Consider the following 22,727-nt stretch of genomic DNA (forward strand, 5'->3'; position numbering starts at 1 on the left):
CTGATCTTACCCTAACCTAAAACTGATCACACTGAAACTGAAAGGATTATTACAAAACCATTGAGTTTTACTGGATTATAATTTATGAACCTGAGAGTAAAAATGAGTTCAATAAACTAATTTAAACTGCAGCAAGACTCTAATTCGAGAATCTAGTTGATATCAAATCTTATGTTCGAGTAAAACGTGGCATATAACCATAATTAGTAAACTATGGTCCTGGTATTTAGTTTGGTATTAGTTGTTTATCACATGAATGTACAATAGATAGGCCTATAGCATAACAATAAAGAGAAGCACCAGAATGGTATTACTGAAATATTTAGAGAAGGAAATGCAGTAAGTTTTGGTTATACTTTGCGGGTCAACCGCTCATTACGTATAGTTCAACTGTCTGTTGAAAACAGCCGTTAGTTGCACAGTTCACTCTGTGAAATCAGCTCATATTATGAATGCTGTTCTAATCTGTGATCAATCTTGTACAATATGAACCACATCCTTTGCGAAGAAAGATCAAGATCAAGGTGTACATCAAGCTTGCTGCTTAAATGTTCTTGATGCTATACATCAACTCAATTGAATAAAATGAACATGGCACTGTACTCTCTGGTACTTTCCTCTTTGCACTCAACTGGATAATCTACCAGTATAATGGCTGCATATTTATGTGTGTGTGTGTGTGTGTGTGTGTGTGTGTAAATGGAAATTTACAATTAAAGGAATAGTTTACCCTTACAAACTAGGAATAGTTTAATACTTGCCTACCCAAAAATTTAAATGTGCTGAAAATCTACCCTCAGGCCATCCAAAATATAGATGAGTTTGTTTTTTCAGCACAACAGATTTGGAGAAATTAAGCATTACATCACTTCCTCTGCAGTGAATGGGTGCCATCAGAATGAGAGTCCAAACTGCTGATAAAAACATCACAATAATCCACAAGCAATCCACACAACTCCAGTCCAACAATTAACATCTTGTGAGGTTAAAAGCTGCATGTTTGTAATGAACAAATGCATCAGGACGTTTTTAATTCAAACCGTTACTCTATCCATAATATTGCTTTATCCATTGAAAAAGTAGTCTTTTCTGAATCAGGAGCGAAATATGCACAGATTAAGCAAGCACAGCTTTTCACTGCACAAAACGTTAATTTATGAACTAGAGTAAGATTACTTGTGGATTACTGTGATGTTTTTATCAGCTGTTTGGACGGCACCCGTTTACTGCAGATGAAGTGATGTAATGCAAAATTTCTCCAAATCTGTTTTTATGAGGAAACAAACTCATCTATGTCTTGGATGGGCTGAGGGTGAGTACATTTTCAGCAAATTTTGCTTTTTGGGTGAGCTATTCCTTTAATATTTTGTCTTGACTGAATAAAACAAAACGAATAATGGCATTTATGCTTTTTTTTATGTTTATTGACATAAAATGCTTTAATGTTATTACAGTTATATGTTAAATCTTGGGCCTGCTAAACATACCAGTCATAAAATTTGAAACAAACATTTTACTGCATTAAATACAACTGTACATTGCACACTGAAAATAAATTAGTGACTGTAAATCATGCAGTTACATCGGTCCACAAGAGTTTGTGATAAATGGTTCTACAGTTGAAGGAGTTTCTTACACTGTGGTCCTAAAGCTCATTTGATATATCTAGGTCTGGCAAGGAACAAGGTGTAGTGTATATTTGTCAGGTGTTCTTATTTATGTTTTCAACAGCCCGTTAGTTGCAGGAGGCAATATTGGATCTAATTCTGTTTATCTTCAGAGGAAGCAGGGAGACCATCTCAATGCTCAACTCTAGCTCGGTTTCAACAGCCGTCTTGGCTTCTGGGTTCTCCTCACAGTACTGCACAACAAAGTTGTATGACTCCAGTGAGTGGCTGAGATTCTCCATTTGGGTGGCTGGGTTACTGGAAATAAGCTTGGACTGTAATCTGGCAACACGGAATCTGGCCACCAGCGCCGGCCTAAGCAGGTCATCCTCGAGCTTTTCAGGAAACTTTCCCTCTGGTGAACGGATGGAGTCGAGGAACATCTGATAATACTTCATAGAGGAGGAACACAAGTGGTTAAACTTCTTTATGGTGTGCACATCGGGCTGATCCTGCTTGTCGGCTACAGACAACTTCAGGTCCATCATCTCATAATAGGTTTCTGCAAGTTCAAACTGCAGCTGTCGGCAGATTAGCAAATAATATTGAGCATTCAAATCCTTGCAGATTGGCTCCAGCATGTCGACGCGACGTTTGTGCATCTTGCAGCGGCGTTCCAGATCCTGTTCAAAGAAGGCCAGGACCTTGAAGAGAGCGCTATGGTCCTGCAAGATCTCAATGTGATCGGTCACGTGCCCATCTATTGCGAAATACTCTTTGGCCTGGGCTACGTAGCTTTGACCCACCAGAAAGATGCTACGGGCTTCTTCAAAGTCTAGTGGAAGCATGCTGCTTACTCTCTCTTCCAGGCTGCAAATGGAGTCAAAGGTATCGCTTGAACCAAAAAGGATGGCGCTTTTTCTTCCCTTCTCTTTTTCTTCCTCTTCATTCCGACGTGCCCTCTTCAGTTCTTCCTGCCGATCTAAGTCTAGTTCTCCGATATTATCCTATGGAGCAATGGAAAATGCTTAGACAAGTCAAAGTAAATAGTCAAAGCTCTCAAAATGTAAAAGAAAGAAGCATGGCTACCTCAAGAAGTTTTTTAGCATCTTGCATCAGATTAAGGCAATATTTAATCCAGCATCTAGCAATTTCGGCTCGCTTCTGCAGGAGCTCTTCACGTTTTTCACATTCAGCATCACCTTTGAGAACATTCAGAATAATTTATGTAATCATATAAATTCAAACCTACATGTATTCACTTTAATAAATGTGCTATAAGACAAAAGGAAAGCAGGAAAATACATTATTTGGGGACATTAGGATTTTTAATGTTTCCTATTTTAATATGTGATTTATTCTTGTGAGGTCAAAGCTGAACTTTCAGCAGCCATTACTTCAGTTTTCAGTCACATGGTTTTTTAGAAATCATTCTAATATGATGATTTCCTGCTCAAGAAACATTTTTCATCAAAGTTGCTTAATATTTTCTGTGGAAACCATTTTTTTTTTTTTCAAAAGAAAGAAAAAAAGCATTTATTTGTAATAGTAATATTTTGTAACATTACAAATGTTTTTACTATTAATAAATTTAATGCATCTTTTCTCAATAAAAGTATTAATTTCTTTTTAAAAAAAAACAATCGTACTGACCCCAGACTTTTTAATGGCGTTTAACAGCATTGTAACACTTTTCTAGATCTTTCAAAGATGTTTACTAGTAGGTATAACCTTCTCTGGACAAAACTAACTTACAGCCTTATCTCTATATGTTAGAGCAGTGGTTCTCAGACTGGGGTACGTGAGGTGACGGAGGGGGTATGCGAACAAAATGCTGAGCTTTGGCATTCATTTAATTCTACCCCAACTTAAAGTAACATTAAAAAAGTAGATTTGAAGCACTTACAGCATGAAGAACAAATATTGACACAGACTTTACATAGAGATCGATTTAAGAACCTCTTCGATACACAAACATACCCTGTGCGGGTTATTGTTTTTCACGTTTAAAATACGAGCAAGAATGCAATTTTCCCTGAATATCCAAACGTTTGCAACTGTGACATTTATTTTATAATATTAAGTAAACATTTTACATTTTAAATGTAGCCTACATTTTAAACACAATATTGTCAATTATTGTTTGTTATATTTTACTACGAAATAATAATAGTTCAATGAAATCCGTGACAGAACTGGTGTGCGTCTCCAAGCAACAGCGGTGTTTCGTTAGTGAAGGAATCTGCGGCTTTGAACGATTCAGAGAGTCAGTGATTAATAACCCATTCATAACTACAGCCATTTGCTTCGTTACTGAACGAATGAATGAATGGCGCGACGCTTTGCTCATTAAGACAGTGACTTGTCACCTACTGGCGAAGTATCACTTAGTTTTGCCATCATTTATTGCTTTATTCTATTAATAAAACACTTAATGGCATGTTAAGAATATGACATAAAACATGATATACAATTAATAAGGCTAGAAAAACTGCCTCCCTAAAGGTAAAAAATGCACCTGTAAATCAATTTAAGGGGGCAAATATTGTCCCTTAATGGAAAAGATGTGACAGCGGTCTAAGTGGGGGTACTCAGAAGAATCTTAAATGCCCCAGGGGGTACGCCACTGTAAAACGTTTGAGAACCACTGCGTTAGAGGTTCTGTATCATTGGCCAAAGTTGTTCAAACCACAGTTTGTTGGTTTGTACAACCTCAGGATCTGATGAAATGCAAAACAACCGACAAGCATGAGTGTTACAATAACAGACATTTAACATTTAACATTTATGCATTTAGCAGACGCTTTTATCCAAAGCGACTTACATTGCATTCAAGTTACAGTTTTTACATTTTATCAGCTCTTGCTTTCCCTGGGAATCGAACCCATGATCTTGGCGTTGCTAGCGTCATGCTCTACTATTTGAGCTACAGGAAAGCCGTTAGTGAAGGAATCTGCGGCTAGTGGCTGCGGCTAGACAGATAGTGTTAAATGCCATTGTTTCAGTACTATTAAAATCAAATACAGTATTATTACAGTGAAATTTTCACTATGAGTGAAACTAAGGCCACTTGTAAATTTAGGGAGTTTTGCTTTCATTTAGCAACCACCACATGGCATTCAGTAAAGCAATGGAAGTGCTGGGAAATACACAATATCCAGCAACATACAAGAGCGAATACCACACAGAAACTCACTTTCTTTGGCAGCTGCTTCTGAAGGGATTTCTCCTGCAAGAGTAGCAATTACACTAGCCGCAGCCAAACAGTGACGAGCCTCCATGTACCGTGTCTGTGATACAATGACAACAGAGACAAAGTTAATTACTATGACCTTGACTACAGAATCATAGAGGTTATAATTAGGGATGTCCCAAGACAATCTCAAGGATTGGGATTGGGTCAATTAAGCATTTTTTTGATCGGTATCGACTATCCAAAAGCTCCATCCTTATTTGATCGATCCTCAGCTGTCATGCCGATGTTGTGCAGTATGCACCTTCCAGTACGTTTTCCAACTGCTATTTACAAAAAAGAAAAATGCAGTGCAACACACACTATATACATCATACCTTGGTGATGTAGTACTGTGACAGTGTGGCTGCATTAATGGCCCACTCGAGTGGCACAAACTGCTTGTACTCCAGCTGTCTCTGTAGTGTACTGTGACAGTACTGTCCAGCTCTCTCATACTGCTGCAGATTCTTATACACTTGAGCCAGATAATACAGTGTGTGCGTATATGCCATTTCAAACCTGCTGACACATATGGGGAAAAAGTGGGGTTAAAACATTGGTGGAAGCACAATAATGTTTTATATAGAGGAGCATAGGGATGGATATTACCTTCTTATCTTCTCTTGCTGGGATAATTCTTCTCCTTCTACCACAAAAAAGTCTTGAAGATCCAGTGGTGGTTGACCATCCTGATATGCATAAAGGGAAGAAATGTCAGCCCAAAACATCATTATCATCATGTACGTGCAACTGTATGTAGTTTTATGTATTTTTGTGACTTTTTGGAGCCCCTACAGTTAAAGGGTTAGTTCACCCAAAACTGAAAATTCTGTCATTAATTACTCACCCTCATGTCGTTCCAAACCCGTAAAACCTTTGTTCATCTTTGGAACACAAATTAAGATGTTTTTGATGAACTCTGAGAGCTCTCTGACCCTGCACAGACAGCAATGCAACTGAAATATTCACAGCCCCGAAACGTGGTAAGGACATCGGCAAAATAGTCCACGGGGAACGACATGAGGGTGAGTAATTAATGACAGAATTTTCATTTTTGGGTGAACTATCCCTTTAAGTGCGTGAAATTCACTGTGAAATATATCACTGGAGTCTAACTGTTGCCTGTACCAGTAAAATCAGCTTATAAAACCTGTCCCATTCGCCTTATTAGAAATCACCCTACCACTAGAATGATTTAGAAATTACTATCAAGGTAAAAAAAAAAAAAAAAAGCCTTTAATAAAAGCTGCTTTTTTTTATTTATTTATTTTTTTTAATAAAAACTTAAAAGATGTTGCACGCCTAACGCACAAAAATAATCTTACAAAATGAATAAACTGGACGGTAGAGTACACAGTAAGAGTGTATCGTGTACAGTGAGTCATTGGGACACACACCTCTCTCATGTAGAGCAAATACATAGATTCGGCGATTTCCAGAAATCCTTGTGCTTTTTCGACCTCATCTCTTCCCGCCCACAAAATGCCGAGCTGATTCTGTCAAAAAACACGATACATACCATCATCACACACCAAAGCGCAGCAGTCAAGCACCAAACAACACTGCACATTTATTAAACTATACAAGCGTTTAGAAGGAAGGGCTCGTGTATGCCGTGTATATTTACTCGGGCCTGAATGAACAGCGAGACGTTCTCCCGTGTTGTTGTGCACTTGTCGATGAGTTTCATGCAGGTCATCAGATGCTGCTCTCCAGCTGACAGCTCCTCGGTCTCTATGTGGTTCACGCCGAGATAGTACTGCACCACCGCGAGCCTGGCCTCTCTCAGACCGGCGGGAGAGTCTCCGGAACACGACTTCCCGCATTCATTCTCCGGTTCTTTATCCACCGTCTGCCTGGACTCACTGTCTGCTTCGTTGTCAGCCTCGCCCTCCTCCTCGATTTGAATTTTTTTCAATGAACAATGGATTTCCTTCAACAGATCTCTAGCTTTGTATTTTGACCGGAATGGGTTGTTCTCAGGGTCTTTTCTCGACTCTACATCGGAGAGCTCCTGAGCCAGGCGAAATTTCTCGCACACGGTCCTCCACTCTGAGCTCTGGTTGGCGGCCATGTTTTCTTCGAGGTATGACAAGCGTTCCACCAGCAGAGGTCAGTCAACGACGCACAGGTTCTAGTATGACTACTTTTAATAAACGAATGAATGTACATATTTATAATAAATATTTTATTAAAAATAAATATTTATTTAAAATCACAATTATTCAGTTGTTATGTTGCTAGCTGTCTTATTTCTATCATTAGCTTCTGATATGGCTGCGATCAGTCACTGTCCCTTTCTCCCTTCCAGATATTTTGGCGCCATCTACAGGTCAAGCAGTGTATTACCAAAGACTACTTTGGTATTACACAGACATAAGCAGGCGTCTTGCACGTTGAGTGGGCGGATATGACAGGTCACTCATTTTTTTTATACATTAGGCCCACATTGTGAGATGGTCCTCACTGCAGAACACAAGATCCAGAGGGTGGAGTTGGATCTAGATCCAACTCCTCCCACCTTACATAGACCTAAACCTACCCGTCTCCACCCCCTGATCCATAAACCCACCCATCCCCACCCCTAAACCTACCCATCTCCACCCCTAAACCTACCAATCTCCACCCCCTGGATGTGGATCCAACTCCGCCCCCTGGATCTTTTGTTCTGCAGTGAGGGGCTATTGTGGCACATTTGTGGTTTTTGAACTTGACCAAATGTCTACTTACATGACATATTTCCTGTATTTGATCCATGTGTTCAGCTGCGCGTGAATATCGTAAGTGTGTGTAGACACACTCATAATCACGTTTACGCTTTAAAATAAACTCGTAGTCCCTGCTGTAAAAGACAACACAAGTCAACTGTGATGCTTCTAATTAAATGATAAAAAACAGTTGAACATGTTTTATAGCCTAACATACACATTCATATCTCTACACTAACAAAATGTGCAACACTTTATGTTTCACTGCCTAATTATATGTAAAACTGTACAATAATACATCAACACAATGATATATCCCTACTGGCTGATTTTAGTTAAGACATAAAAATGTTTAACTAATAGGTATTACCATGCTTTCTCAGTTGATGAATCACAGTACATTAAGACTGGTTTTGTATTACATGTTTTATGTTTAAAATGGCAAATGAGGCATTATCTAAGTGAATTTGCTCTTATTTCCATACATTTCCAGAATAGAAGTTAAAATGTTGTATAAACCATGTGAATGAATAAACCCCTCTGTCAAAACCTTCAGAATATAGAGAGGAGCCAAATTGCAAAGTTTGTTGTATGTATGTAAATGCTACTGAAGTGAAGATTTCTGATTTCATTAGGAAAAACACATTTTGAGAAAATGAACTTTACAGGAACAGATAGATACAGTAAGTAAAACAGAATAAACATTATCTTTCTGGTCTGAAAGAGATTTTGGAAGCAAAATGGCCCAAAATGTAAAATTTGAACAGCGCATGAAAAGCAATGTTTTGTCTGTATCTTGCCTAAAAACGAGTTTGTTGGTCTTTTAGTCTGTCCATACTGGTGTGTAGGTGGTTTATCTCACTCTCTCATCAGTTGGCAGGTAAATTATGCTTTGAATAATGGGGTATGAGCCACTTTCTTAAGGCCTGAACCTCCACAAACTGTCAAAACGATGGGTGGGTGGTACACCTTTTTACATTTTTCATGTATACATTTAAACAGCGTTTTCAAAAGATGTTTTAGTAACCGAAAAGGTTAGATTACAGACTGATAAAGATTAGCCTACATAGTATCTTGCAACTAGGAGCTAAGAAAAAAATGAATGAAAAAATTAGTAAAATGTCAACAATTCTGCCTCTGCCTATGTGGTTGATACTTTTTGGAGATATGGCTTGTTAGTCAACAAACACCAAATTGCAGCAACTGTTGGGTTTTGTTGGATTAATGCTGGATTAGTACCTTGTTGGTGTTTATTGGGATAAAGTGAAAATGACACTTATGTTTCCCAACATTATAAATCGAACAGTTAAGTCTCTCGACTTGCTGATGTTTAGATATGTTCATTCAAACGTTCACTGTCCATTTAAGAACATCCTTCCCATGTGGTCTGTACAAAATGACACTTTTTTTCTTACACCTACAGTATGATTCTTGTTTTACATCACGAACTAAAGAAGAAGTTTATAATTGTTCTCTTGAGGGTACAAGAGGACAGAGAATAAAACCTCATAGGGTGAGTGACATTTGCAAAGTTTCTGGTCAATTGCCAAATCTCATAGAAATGTTGCTTGTATTCATAGAAATCATTATAGAAATGTTTCCTTATATTGCCTTGCATGTTTTAAGTGTAGATACTGTGTGTGTCCTAATTTATCTCCACTTTATTTTCACAATTAATGTATGTTTCACTTCAACATTTTGCTTCAACCTGACTCAAATGTACCTGAAACGCTGCAAAGGCTGCAATGTTTTAGTTCCTCCTTTTAGTTAATAGTGGATAGAATAATGGCATTAATAGCAAGCTTTTAAATAGGAACTTTAATGATTATGCATTGTTTCTGTATTTGCCCATATACAGAGTTATATAAATGGCAGTTAGAAAAGCAGTATAGTCCCACTGTTATTACCAGCTAGCAAACAGTGTTCATTTTTAGGGCTCAAAGTCTAAAATAATAACCTAAAATTGGGGGTTTAAACTGCACTGTTTAAAAAACAAACAAACAAAAAAAATGGCATTTACAGTTTAAAAAAAAAGGCTGCTGTGGTTTCCAGAATTTTAGCAACATTTCAAGTTTTATTTATTGTATATTTTATTAACTGAAATAATGTTAATATACCTAATTACGAAAATCTGTTTTGTATATTTAACATATGATAAACACCACAATAACACAGGTGGTAAAGAGAAAGCCACATGATTAATCAAAGCTCATTACAAGTAGTTGAGGTAAATTCTAATATATATAGAAGGTGCAAGGTGTTATACGCACAAATGCAAAACACCATAAAGGTAACACACATGAAATAATGCAATAAACAATAATTAAACAATATAAGATGGACATAACTGATAAGAAATGTCTAATGAAAAACCATCAATCTGGGAATGTCAGCTATATTAACAGTATTTTACTGTTTTGACTTGATATTACAATATTTAACAGTCTAAATTTATTTATTTGCGTATGTTTTATTTTATTTATTAATTTATTTTACAGTGTGGGGTTGAAATGAAATGAAGCACTATTATGAATCATGAGAATGAATCAAGTGGTAAACCTTTAGTTACTGTGCTGTACACAAAGTTTGTGAATGGTCTGAGTGTTCTGGCTGTTTTACTTAACTTCTGTTTTTAACTTGTCTGGGAAATTTTCTGTCTGTTTTACAGGGTCACAACAGCCTACAGCAGCTCTGTCTGTGTGAGTTTAAGCAGTTGCAGTGTATTTTAGGAAGTGACGCTACCACCCACCATCAGGAAATGGACTGTTTCTTTTAGTAGATGTAAGTCATGAGCTGAAGGCAAATCGGTCTTATACCACAGTCATATACGTGGTGTATTTTCATCAGAAGCTATAGACGGAGAACGGAGGTAAACAGAAAGCCACTGTGGGAAGGTGCTGCCACTATACACCATCTGAAGCGAGGCACTGTTTATTACAACCTGGGAGTCTTATCACAAGAAGCAAGGTGAGTTATTTTTACATAAAGATCTCATTTATTGCCATTAAAATGTTATGCTTGAACAAACAAAGTCTTTGTGGTTTGGTCTGTGGTTAAGAATTGTAGTTTTGAATTCATTTTAAAAATTTGAATAGATTACTGACATAAAATGTCTTATCTTTTTGTCGAAAATGATAGAGATGATTTCATGCAAAATAATAATTTTGCTGAAAGCGATAAGGAAGTTGAAAAAAATCTTCCTGTATTTGTGCTTTAATATTCATCGACTTTCTGTGGAAAATATTAAAAAAGATAAATTTGCATATGATATAAAGTTGCTTAATTGCGTCTTCTTTCAGAGAATGAGTTTCAGTCCCACTTTATATTAGGTGGCCTTGACTACTATGTACTTACATTTGAATTAATCATTTGGTACAATGCACTTATTGTGTACATGTTTTTACATTGTACTTTATATTTAAAAAAATACCTATATTTAATTACATCTGTAATTAATTTCTGTAATTACATTTATGATTACACTGTTAACCCACCCTTAAACCTACCTGTACCACCAAACTTGTCCCTAACCTTACCCGTACATTGTACTTATTATTTGATGTAAGTACATAGTAGTTAAGGCCACCTAATATAAAGTGTGACCGGAGTTTCTGTTTATATCTACTTGAAGTGTGTGGAACTCAATACAGTCAGTTGTGTTCAGAGGGGTACTGTTGATGTACTGTAGTAGTTTCATGAAAAGTGAATTCTCCTCTGTCAGGTTACATCACAAACAGGACAGTCACACAAATGTGTCGATAGCATAAAATATGAAATTTGTTGTTAATTATTTGAGTGACATACTGAACAGGCTTTGCCCTGAAATGTATCTTTAACCATATTAGATCACTTCTGTTGTGTTGATGTGGGTCATAGAAGATGTTTCATAGTTACCAAGCCTGACTCTTAAAATTCCATTGGTTAATTCTTCATTCATATCATGTTTTTATTTGTACACAGACACTATGTCAGAGTGCCATTTATAGAGCATTTTAGGAGACAAAAGATGACTAATTACAGTGTTGATGTATTTTTGGTTGACAAAACCAACTTATTGTACAATTATCTTATGACAAAAAGTGTCTAGCTCAATAATGTAGCCCCTGCAACATGGCTGGCGTTCGGTTCTTCACTAATTCATTAATCAGCAAATAAACAAGCTCTGGGTATACTTTGGTTAGATTTGAATGCAACATAGTTCATTTAAATTGCACAGTTTTGCAGAAAAAACTATGTATTTGAGTTTTCTTAATATTTACGTAAACAAATTTTTTTTTCGAACAAAGATTATTGGAGTGTGTCTTTCTATTTAAAATTTCACATGAAATTCACATGTGTTTCTTAACTTTTCTTTGTAAACATTTGTGAAATGTTTGCTTTTTGAGGATATTTCTGAGTGAAAATTATTTTAGTGTAACATTTAATTTTGGTAGTTGATGAACCAAGAAATTATTTTAAATTCTTCATGTTCTGTTTATTATCCATTTGTGTTGCAGAACAACCTGGAGACACAATGTGTGAGGTGTTGATTGTTCATACCAGTGAAGCCAAGGAATGGGCCGAGTATCTACAGCAAATCTTGGTGGCATCATGTAACTTTCCAGAGGGCTCTCTCATTCTGTATGATGTGAATGAAGAGATGTGGATGAGAAACCATGAGCTGTTTGGCTCTAGCAAGTGCATCATGCTTTTGCTGTCTACTGCGTTGCTGGACATGCATCACGACCCAGAGGCACAGGACACTTTCCGGGATCTTCTTCAGCCTCCATGCAAAGTTGTTGCCTTTTTGTGTGGTGTATCAGAAGGCAAGTGTCAGCGGACTATTTTGAACACTGGGAGTATTGGAGAAAGCTCAATTCAGAAGACGAACCATCAGTATACGTGTCTACTGTCCTTGAGTGTATTAATAACGGTATGTATTTTTTAAACGGTATGTACATTCAACATAAGAATATATTAATTACTTGCACTATTGTTCACCTTTAATAACAACAACAACAATAATAATAATACAAAGATGGCCTAAAAAGATGTAAAACATTAACATGATTCCCCTGCAGACTGACACACTGCTAAAGAGTGCATATGAATATAATTTTAAGAAATATGTGTTTAATATAAAATTAAGAAATTTATTTTATTATTTCTTTCTTTTTTTTATATATATATTTTTTATGTACTATAAATAGTTATGCATGTTGGATCATAATTAATTTTACTAAATAATACATAATTAAAATAAAGTGGTTTATTTTATTTTATTTATTTATTTGCATACATATTTTTGCAGGGTGGATCATAATTAATCTTACTAAACATGAAGAGTTCAGTCTGAATAAAGTTTAATATATCATTTTTCATTCTAGGATCTGTTAATGAAAACCACTGCCAAAATCCATATGAAATTGAACTAGAAGAACAAATTAATGAGTTCACATTATCGGAGTTTCCCGAGACTTTACCCGATGAGACGGAACAGATTCAGTTGAACGGGGATGATGTTTGTCATACTGAGCAAACTTCTTCAAATGCCACAGAGCCACAAGATGACCAAACCTGCCTCGCTGTCCAACCAGATAGAATACTCTGTGGGGTAAGCGCAGTGCATGCAGAGCCTGAATAGAAAGCTTTTCAAAGAAAACATAGGCCTAGTTGTTAATGTCAGCATGAAGCTCACATGCTTTGAGATCACACTTCTTTGTGCTTTTTCAAATTAGACAGGAAGTCAGTGCTGGGCCCTTTTCTAACAAGCTTAATTTAGATAACATTCTTAATTCGTTGATATGTTGAAAGAAGGATGATGTATCAGCGATGGGTGATCACAGTATCACAGATGAATGAAGTTGTCGTCTTCATAGACTACTTTTGTTCCTGTCCGTAACGTGTTTTTACTAATCACTAAAATACTTTGCCATGCAGTTTTAAATCAGTCGATTTGATTATTTGAGAATATAATAAATCCAATTATGCCTAATTTATTTTAATGGATAAAGTCATATCACTATTAATGGATAGTGTCAGAATTGTTCATATTTTTAAAACTCTTTATCCTCTACATTGTAAACTATTGTTACTTTTGAATTTTGTGAAAGCAAAGAATTTTACACTGTAGCAAACTATAGCTTCAGCATTTCATTCAAAAGCATTTGCTGACATTTGCGGAATTAACATCAATTGTCTTGTGTTACTCTATGTCATTTACTGTATTTGACATTGGCTCGTGACTTGCTCACCATTTGTTTGTTCCCATAAAGAATCTTGTGAATATTTATATAATCTCGGTAAAGAAAATTGTGGATGAGGGCAGACTGGAGGTGGAGTTTCACTCTCAATATTCGACACCTCAACGGATGCCTGGGACTCTTGTAAATGAGTGCATTTTTACTGTACAGTCACCTGGTAAGACAAAAACACAGAAAGAGGAACTTTTCATATCAGTTCCTCCATGCTTTTTCACTTTCTACTGAATTTACATATTGTTTCCTGTTACTGTGCTCACTTATTATAAGAGAAGCTTTGTCTTTTTCAAATTTGTGTTTGGATTTGTGTCAGGGTTGTGTCCTTAAAAATATTTTTTTCTCTTAGATATGCCAGCTGGGAAAGTCTCATTGACTCTTTATCAAAATGAATCTGTGGTCTGTTCAACAACTGTAACATATTACACAGAAATGGAGGAGATTTCCAGGTATCTAAAGAAAGCAATGGATCCAATGCAGTTCATGTGTCAGGTAATGATGAAACTGAAAAAAACTGAATTACATAAACTGAAATGACTTGTTAATGAATGTGATAATGGAGTTAAGACATGCCATGCTTATTTGCATAGCACTTTTCAAAATATTAATAATTTCAAAGTAGCTTCACAGAAATAAAATTATATAAAACGAAATATAAATCGTATATAATTATATTAAAAAATGACGCGTATTGGTGAAACATTATGGTGTTGTGAAAAATGTAAGGTCTCATAATTAATTAATATTTAATATTATAATAAAATTAATAAATTAAACAATTTAATCTTTTAAATATTATAATATGCAGTAATTTTATGTCAAATATGTGTGACAGTGTATCAGTCCCTGAAATCAGAAATGCAAGATGCTTTACGTAATTTGTTGTTTAGTCAGTAACAATAAAAACAAAAAGTCAATTTTACACTTAAAAAAAATAAAAAATTGTGAGGCAACAGGAGCAGAAATAAACATTCATTAAATGTTAACATGCAGACCATAATGTTTTGCTTTATAAAGTAGTTACAGATAATTACCTTTAATTTAAAGACTAACATTGAGCCTTTTTTATAATATTCAATTTTCAGGCATTTGATATCACATCAAAGATGCCCGAGTCATTGGATCATTTGCTTGCTGACTGTCTGGAAAAACGGATGCCTCTAAATGGATTACAAGTATTTGGAATTAGTCAAATTGCAGATAACACACCAGCGAGTAAGTGATTTCATTCATAACAGCTTGCTTGTGTTATAGTTCATAGAGGTCTCGCTTACAATGAAGATCTTTTATGGTGGTAGAAAACATAACACCAAGCTAAGGAACTGGTGTGGATGGTTAATTTTTTTCAGAGGACAGGAAATTCTATTGAACAATAATGAAAAGCTATCTCTTTGTTTTCAGATCACCGTGATGTGGAACTTCCAACACTGCTTCACTTCTCAGCCAAGTATGGCTTAAAAAAGTTAACATCTTTGTTAATGCAGTGCCCTGGAGCCATACAGGCCTACAGTGTGATGAACAAAGACGGGGATTACCCTAACAATCTGGCCGAGAAGAGTGGCTTCTCCGATTTAAGACAGTCTATGGATGAATATGTTGTGAGTTTATTGCATAAATGTTCTTGATGACTTCTGTAACTGACAACAAATTGTAGGAAACCGAGTCAACCAATTCCTGAAACGCTGTGGGAACACATAAACATATTAATGAATGTAAAACTAAATATCACAGCACTGTAAAAGTGCTATGTGCAGTTTATATATAGCTCTGTTATTAATCCGCATTCATTTATACAGCGGTATTTCTTCATTTCCGTACAGCAGTGATAATGCCAGTAATTAATGCATCATCATTCTTTTTTCATAAAACAAAACAGGAGACAGTAGATTTAGTGAAGACCCACATGGAGGAATCGCAGAACACCTCTGGTGACGAGGATATTTATGAGGACATGTTGAAGGCTTCCCAAAATTTCATCACAAATTTTGATAATGAGGACATTTACGAGTCTATGAGGAAACTAAATCCTGACATGGGTTTGTGTGTGGTATTTTCTTTTGAAACTCTAGGATATATTTTCTTGAACAAGAACAGTAATCACTATTGCATAAAGTTAAAGCATTTTTTACATTTTATTCTTTCGTATTTTGTTACTACTGCTAACCTATGATTATATGTGATGTAAGCATTAAAAGACATGTTTTATAGGCCTAATGTCAGATGTTTAAGGTATGCACTGTAAACTATTTACACAAAATTCATGTTTCTACAGATGATGATGACCTAGAAAGTGCTCTGGAGGACTCCAACTCGGAGACAATGTTGAGAAAGTTTTTTGAAGGTAAGTCAATGAGAAATGTTGATCATGACACAACAGTTCTTTGTGTGACTTCTGCCACTTTTCCCGTGTGATGACACCCTCCATCTTGTCTTTTTTTATACATATTTTATACATCTCTGAAAACTCTTGTTACTTATTAAAAAGCCTGAAAACATATTACTGTACAACATTTTTGCAAAGGCTTACGATATTATTTTCATGTTTGTAACGTAACATACCAGGAAATAGTTCAGTTATTAAGCCAACTTAGCTTATTCTGCTAGTATGTATATTTGAACCTCTCTGCCACAGGATGTAGCTTGTTTGCGTAGTGTGAACTTGCTAATATATGGCATTTATGAAGATGTAAACTGGCGTACAAATGGGTATAAACCATTCTTGGATATTATATATTGTGCAGTTGTCAAATAACATGAATTGTTTTCCTTTAGCACAACCTGACAAGAGTTTTCAACCCTTTGAACATACTTCAACCAATGGTGGATTACCTGAAATGGATGATGAAGATTACCATGACCTTAATGCGGAAATCTATGGGGACATAGAAGAAGAGGACCCGTATAATCCGTGCTGCCCTGATCAAATTTATGACACGGTGGAGCCACAATCCACACCTGAAATAATCAACCGCCCACCAGCGCCGATTCCACGACCAGCCAACCTGCCAGAGCCTGAAGAGAACACAACCTACATTTCCAAAGGTGCAAACACAGCTAAACCACAGTGCAAATATAGAGGCTCTAATTTTAGCTTCTACAATCAGAAACTGTTGCATCATTTACTCCCTCTTATATCATTCTAAATCTGTATAATTCTATAATTACTTTAATTCTGTGGAATGCAAAAGAAGATATTTTGAAGAAATAAACTGGGAATCAACATGGTTCTCAACATTCTTCAAAATATCTTCTTTTGTGTTTGATGGTAGAAAGAAAGTCATACAGTTTTAGAATGACATGAGGATGAGTAAATTATTACATAATTTGAATTTTTGAGTGAACTATCCTTTTAATAGAAATCTTAAGTCTCTGAAAACACTCCTCTTATAGTAATTTCAGTTCAATTTGACCTGTTTTACAGTATTTTGTCTCAAGGAACCTGTATACTCACTCAGTCAACGGCCAGAAAGGGATTCCTCTTTAGGTATAAAAGATTCCTGAGCCTAATTGCGAACCATATGTGTATATGAACAGAATATTGATTATTAAATTGAAAATAAATCTAAATTTCCATGCTTGCAGCTCCTGTACGGCTGGTTAGAGACAGAGACATGAGCAGTCACCATGACCCCTTTGCAGGTATGAAGACCCCTGGACAGAGGCAGCTCATCTCTCTGCAGGAGAGGGTGAAGGTGGGTGAGCTAACTGTAGAAGAGGCGGTGCAGGAGTTCAAGGCTTGGCAGTTTGATCAAGATAAAAGATGGCGCTCTCTCCGCTTTCAGCATGTAAGTAACTCCAGGTCAAATTTTTGCATATTTTTTTTTTTCTTTTCATATTTGATCAGGCTTTTATGGCTCATTTTATTCAGAGGCTCAAACTGAGTGAAAATATGCACTTTGATGTAGATGTTATGTATATGATCAAAACGTTAGATTAAATTCTGATAGCTTGCAGTGGAAATCAATGAGATCTTTATACAATGCATGTAAATATTAGTTGTCACTCTGTATTTCCCAATAATATGTCTTATTAAGATTATATTTAAATGCTTAGTTTTATGATCAAAATTTATTGTGGGAGGCAAAACATATAATGCAACAATACACTGATGATTGGAAGATACAAATAAATGTTCCTCAAAAACCTAATCTATCATATTTGTTAATTACATTTTAACATTATTTTTCTGTATGGATAATTTAATAAGCCTAAGTTGCTTCAGTCCAGCAGGTGTTCATCTTGAAATATTACTAACAATATAAAGTTATTCTTACATTTAGATTTCACAGCAAAATGAAGTTCATGAAGTTTGTGAAATTATATTTAAAGACCTTTTACTTTCTAAAAAAAAAGTTTGAACTATTAATCAGAATGCATGTGGTAGATTGTGTACAACAGGTTTTTCAGCAAAGCTTTGATCATGTGGATAATTTAGAGGCCTTGCGTATCAAATACAATGCTAACCCTTCATAGGTTTAACAAATGAAATAAGTGTCTCTGATGTTTCTGTAACACTCTTTCCATTTTCTTTAAGGAAAATTTACAAAGATTAAGAGACAGCATCACTCGACGCTGTAGAGGCAAAGGGGCAAATGGTAAGGAAACGAAGACCACATTTCATTATACAATATACTCGTAAGTGGTTAGCATGGCATGCAATTAGAATGTACAAATCTTTCTGTTTTTCCATTAGAGCTTATGATTACAGCACCAATGCAAACAAACGTTCAGTGGGGTTCTCAAATGAACGTGAATTGCTCAGTGTACGAACCTGCACCTCGTTCGATTGCCCAACCCCCTCCTGTTAGTAGACCGCTGCAGAGAGGAAGCTGGCAGACAGGAAGCACCTCCAGCACTTCTAGTATGTAATAAATAACTTCTTTAATCTCACACAATAACATCTGATATTACTGTGAAGTTGAACAGAACCATGTTTACAAGTATGGAGTGTTTCTACAATGTAATTGTAAAGGTTTGACCCGTGCAGGTAGTAGCAGTCACAGATTGAGCATTCAGAGCACTGTCAGCAACAGCAGTGGGGTGGAAGGAGAATGTGAGGTCAGTTTGTTTATCAGTTTCCACAAAAATAGTAAGCAGCACAACTATTTTCAGCATGAAGAAATGTTTCTTGAGCAGCAAAACAGCATATTAGAAATGACGTCTGAAGGATCATGTGACACTGAAGACTGGAATAATGATGCTGAAAATTCATTTTCTTTATTGTAGTAATATTTTTTATAATGTTGTTGTAGTTTTGATCAAATAAATGCAGCCTTAGTGACTTAGTGACTGCAAACATTTAAACTATAATACATTACACATTAATAGATTATTGTTATTCTAAAATATACTGGCACAAAGTGTTTAGCTTAGGTTGTTATATTAGAAATCCATCACGTCATATGTCTTTTCTTTAATGGTTTAAGGAGCCTCCGGATATTCCACTTCCTCCACGGCCTCTCCGGTCCGTAGTGGATACTCCACCAGTACTCCCTCCACCCAGAGTCCCACCACGAGTAATAGAGAGGTACGTGTTTAAAATGGCTTACACGATACCAGGTAAAACCAACTGTGTTGGAATCAGAAAAGACGAGCGTGTTTTCTGTCATAGCTCTATTCTGAAGTATATTTCAAACTGTAAGTAAAAATAAATTTATACAGTTATTTTATACAGCGAGTCTTTAGATTCGAAGTAGTTCAGAGTGAACATGTACATAGAGAGTTGTGGCTTAGACTAGTTTTATTTTTGAAAAGTTCACTGTGAGACCGTACCAGATGACTGAATAAAAGTTTGTAGGTGAAGCGAATGGTGCTTCGTGTATGACACTCTACACCTCCCCATGTGACAAACCACAGCATCAATCGCTGAACTCTTTAAACCACAATTCCGGAGTTTGTGAAGCTTAACTTTCCATCAGTGACTTGATCATGTGTAGAAGCATCAATCTTTAAATCTCATAAAGACGGAGTGTGGGTTTAGAATGTGCTACATCTTCACCAGCTAATATACACAAACACAAACATCAGAGGATTGGTGTCGTGTCAGAGAGGGGGTGAAGAACATCTGCAGTCTGATGTGGGTGCCACGTATCCACTGCCTAAATTTTGATAAGCTATGATAAATTTAGAGAAATTTTAGAAAGGTGTGCAATCTGCGCACATCCAACCCAAGGTGGTTATAAATGGATACGTATTATATGCAAAGAAGACAAAACTGATCACAATTCAGTATGCAAATGTTAGGATGATGCTACATTTTGAATGGTAAAAATTTTATCAGTGTATATCAAAGGGAGATTTTTAAACTTTAATTTTACAATTCTTTGTAAATAAAAACAAAAAAGAATACCTAAGGTTGAAATAAAACATACAACATGAAATATGATAAACATACAACTAACATAAACTACTGTTCAAAGATAATAAAATCGCTAATAAAAATAAAAATACAAATTAGTGCTGTCAAACTATTAATCGTGATCAATCGCATCCAAAATAAACGTTTTTGTTTACATAATATATGTGTGTGTATTGGGTATATTTATTATATATATATGAAAACGCACACATACAGCATATATTTTGAAAATATTTACATGTATTTACATGTATATTTTTATATTCATATAATTTATATCATATATAAATATATTTAATATATAAACGTTACATATTTTTCCTAAATATATACATGCATGTGTGTGTATTTATATATACATAATAAATATACACAGTACACGCATATATTATGTAAACAAAAACTTTTATTTTGGATGCGATTAATCGCTTGACAGCACTAATATAAATATAAAAATAAAGAGAAAGAAAAAAAAATAATATATAGAAGAAAAGATAAATGTATCACAGAGCAACTGTTTTCAAAATTATAATATTAAGAAATTATTTCTGAAGGATGATGTGTCTCTGAAGACTGGAGTATTGGCTGCTGAAAATTCAGCTTTGCCACCATAGGAATAAATTACAAATATTTTCAAAAAGAAAACAGTCATTTTAAATTGCAATAATATTCATTATAACTGTTTACTGCATGTCTGATCAAAAAAATACAGCCTTGGTGAGGATTTTTTTCATAAAAAAAAAAAAAAACAGACCCCAAAGTTTTGAACAATAGAATTCACTCTTTAAGATTTGGGGTTAAAAAAAAACCTCAACATGTATTGATATGTATTTATTAGGCTACATAAGTTTAACAGTTGTAACCTATTTCCCTGGTTTGTCTGGAGCTCAGTTTGTATATTACTCATTTTAAATTTAACCCACTGTCTCTTAGGAATCCAGAGATACTAAACGAGCGATATGTATCGACTCCATCCCGTCCTGTTCATCAGACGCCTGCGCAAAGGCCCATGCCGCCTCCACCTATACCGAGACGCACATGGTGACGGCCTGCTTCAACATGGCTGGCTTTCATTCTGTTTGACTCTGCACTTTTCTTGTTGAGCCTTTGAGATCTGTAGTCTCTCCAAGGTGGAACAAAAGCTACTGGTTGTGTCCAAAACTGAAGACAGCTGCTTTGCTGCCCTGTCGGTCAATAACCTTACAGAGGTTTTGTGCGAAGGTGCCTTTTAAGGAAACTGGTTTGCCATTTATATTCTTTTACCAACTGCCATCTACGTAGCACAGAGGATATTATGCAAACATCAGTTTCAGAAGTCTTGAAGCTATCTTATTTTTCATATACTGCCTGTGGTTTCATATACGGCCAGTATCTAGTGTTCTTCAAGGGTTTTGATCTAGACTCAACTTGCAATGCAAACAATCACCTTAGTTTATAGGTATTAAATTATAAATCTTCAGCTGAAGATATGCAATATGTTGGAGGGGTCTTTTCATATGGTCACTTGTTTGCAATATAGCCATTTGGTTTGTGCTCTCTGAGTTCCATTAGTAGCAAATAGCAAACTCAAGAATTTGCCTACATCCGAACTTTTTTTCTATTTGAAATATAGATTGTGTTGGCTGGGATTGGTCATGAGATTATGAGATTAAAGCTAAATAGTTTTATGCGTTTTAAAAGTATTTATTGATGTATTCACTTTTTATTGCTGGCTATGATATATCACCCAAATAAGAAGCAGAGAAAGAGAGTATTTAACAGCATAAAAAGTGTGAATGCACAGTGTGAAAATGGCAGATGTGTTGTTTGTGTGTGTAGAGTATTTGTTTGTGGGTGTGTTCATGTTTGTTAGACCATGAAGACAAAACTGATTAAATGAAAGTAGTCTTTTCTTCCATATTGTGTCGTCCTTTTAATAAACTTTCTAAAGTTTGCAAGGCTTTGTTTGTAAATGCTGGCCTCTATAGAGACCCACACTATATACAGTTACTATATTCAGCACATACTGTATTTACCTAAGAATGAGTATTTAGCCTACCTAAATGGAACATGAAACATATTTTATCTTTTGGCTTAGATAATTTGTTCAAAATTCCATTCACAAAATTATTTAATACTCAATCCAGTTTGCTTCTTGCTTAATAAATTTCATGTCAATGTTAAAAATGTCTTTCTCAGCAAATCCTGTGAATGTTTTTATATGTACCCTTATAATTCAGTATAAATAAATAGCCTACCAAATGAAAGATAAATAAATACCATTATAATTAAAAGGATTTTATTTTGATTCTTTTTTTCCTTTTAATTCTTACTTTGAAAGAAAAAAAAATCTATATTTACTTTCATTTTTATTTATTTATTTATTTATTTTTAGCTCTGTAGACTAGTGATTCTCAACTAGGGGTCCTGTGACCACTAGAGGGCCTCAGCAAACTTCCTAGGAGGGCGCAAGATGACTTAAAATATTTAAAACTTATGAAAATTAAAATAACGATTATTACCCCAAAACGCTAAAAATGAATATTGCCAACATGTAAACTAGCATAATTTTTATTGTTGAAATTTAATATCTACTAGGAAGTT

The 22,727-nt window shown here is 35.4% G+C and overlaps 2 protein-coding genes across 2 annotated transcripts; one reads left to right on the forward strand and one right to left on the reverse strand.

Moving 5' to 3' along the window:
• Window positions 1-1,394: 1,394 nt before the first annotated feature.
• Window positions 1,395-6,916, reverse strand: kifbp (kinesin family binding protein). Its single transcript, XM_058796116.1, has 7 exons — window positions 6,470-6,916; window positions 6,240-6,338; window positions 5,452-5,531; window positions 5,178-5,361; window positions 4,804-4,897; window positions 2,697-2,809; window positions 1,395-2,614 (listed from the first exon to the last, which is right to left on the reverse strand). Exons 1-7 carry the CDS (start codon window positions 6,914-6,916, stop codon window positions 1,736-1,738), a joined length of 1,896 nt encoding a protein of 631 aa, XP_058652099.1. The 3' UTR covers window positions 1,395-1,735.
• On the forward strand, window positions 6,816-22,039 carry pik3ap1 (phosphoinositide-3-kinase adaptor protein 1). The gene is given in 21 exon segments (XM_058796115.1): window positions 6,816-6,954; window positions 7,154-7,259; window positions 8,974-9,063; window positions 10,219-10,517; window positions 12,047-12,354; window positions 12,357-12,462; window positions 12,917-13,143; window positions 13,805-13,949; window positions 14,136-14,278; window positions 14,872-15,001; window positions 15,188-15,384; window positions 15,663-15,822; window positions 16,059-16,127; window positions 16,559-16,828; window positions 17,208-17,270; window positions 17,369-17,571; window positions 18,321-18,381; window positions 18,480-18,647; window positions 18,774-18,844; window positions 19,213-19,313; window positions 21,078-22,039. Coding segments are annotated over 17 exon segments (2,517 nt in total). The 5' UTR covers window positions 6,816-6,954; window positions 7,154-7,259; window positions 8,974-9,063; window positions 10,219-10,517; window positions 12,047-12,063; the 3' UTR covers window positions 21,190-22,039.
• The last annotated feature ends 688 nt before the right edge of the window (window positions 22,040-22,727 follow it).

The sequence above is a fragment of the Onychostoma macrolepis genome, chromosome 13 (genome assembly GCF_012432095.1).
Source record: "Onychostoma macrolepis isolate SWU-2019 chromosome 13, ASM1243209v1, whole genome shotgun sequence".
Lineage (NCBI taxonomy): Eukaryota > Metazoa > Chordata > Actinopteri > Cypriniformes > Cyprinidae > Onychostoma > Onychostoma macrolepis.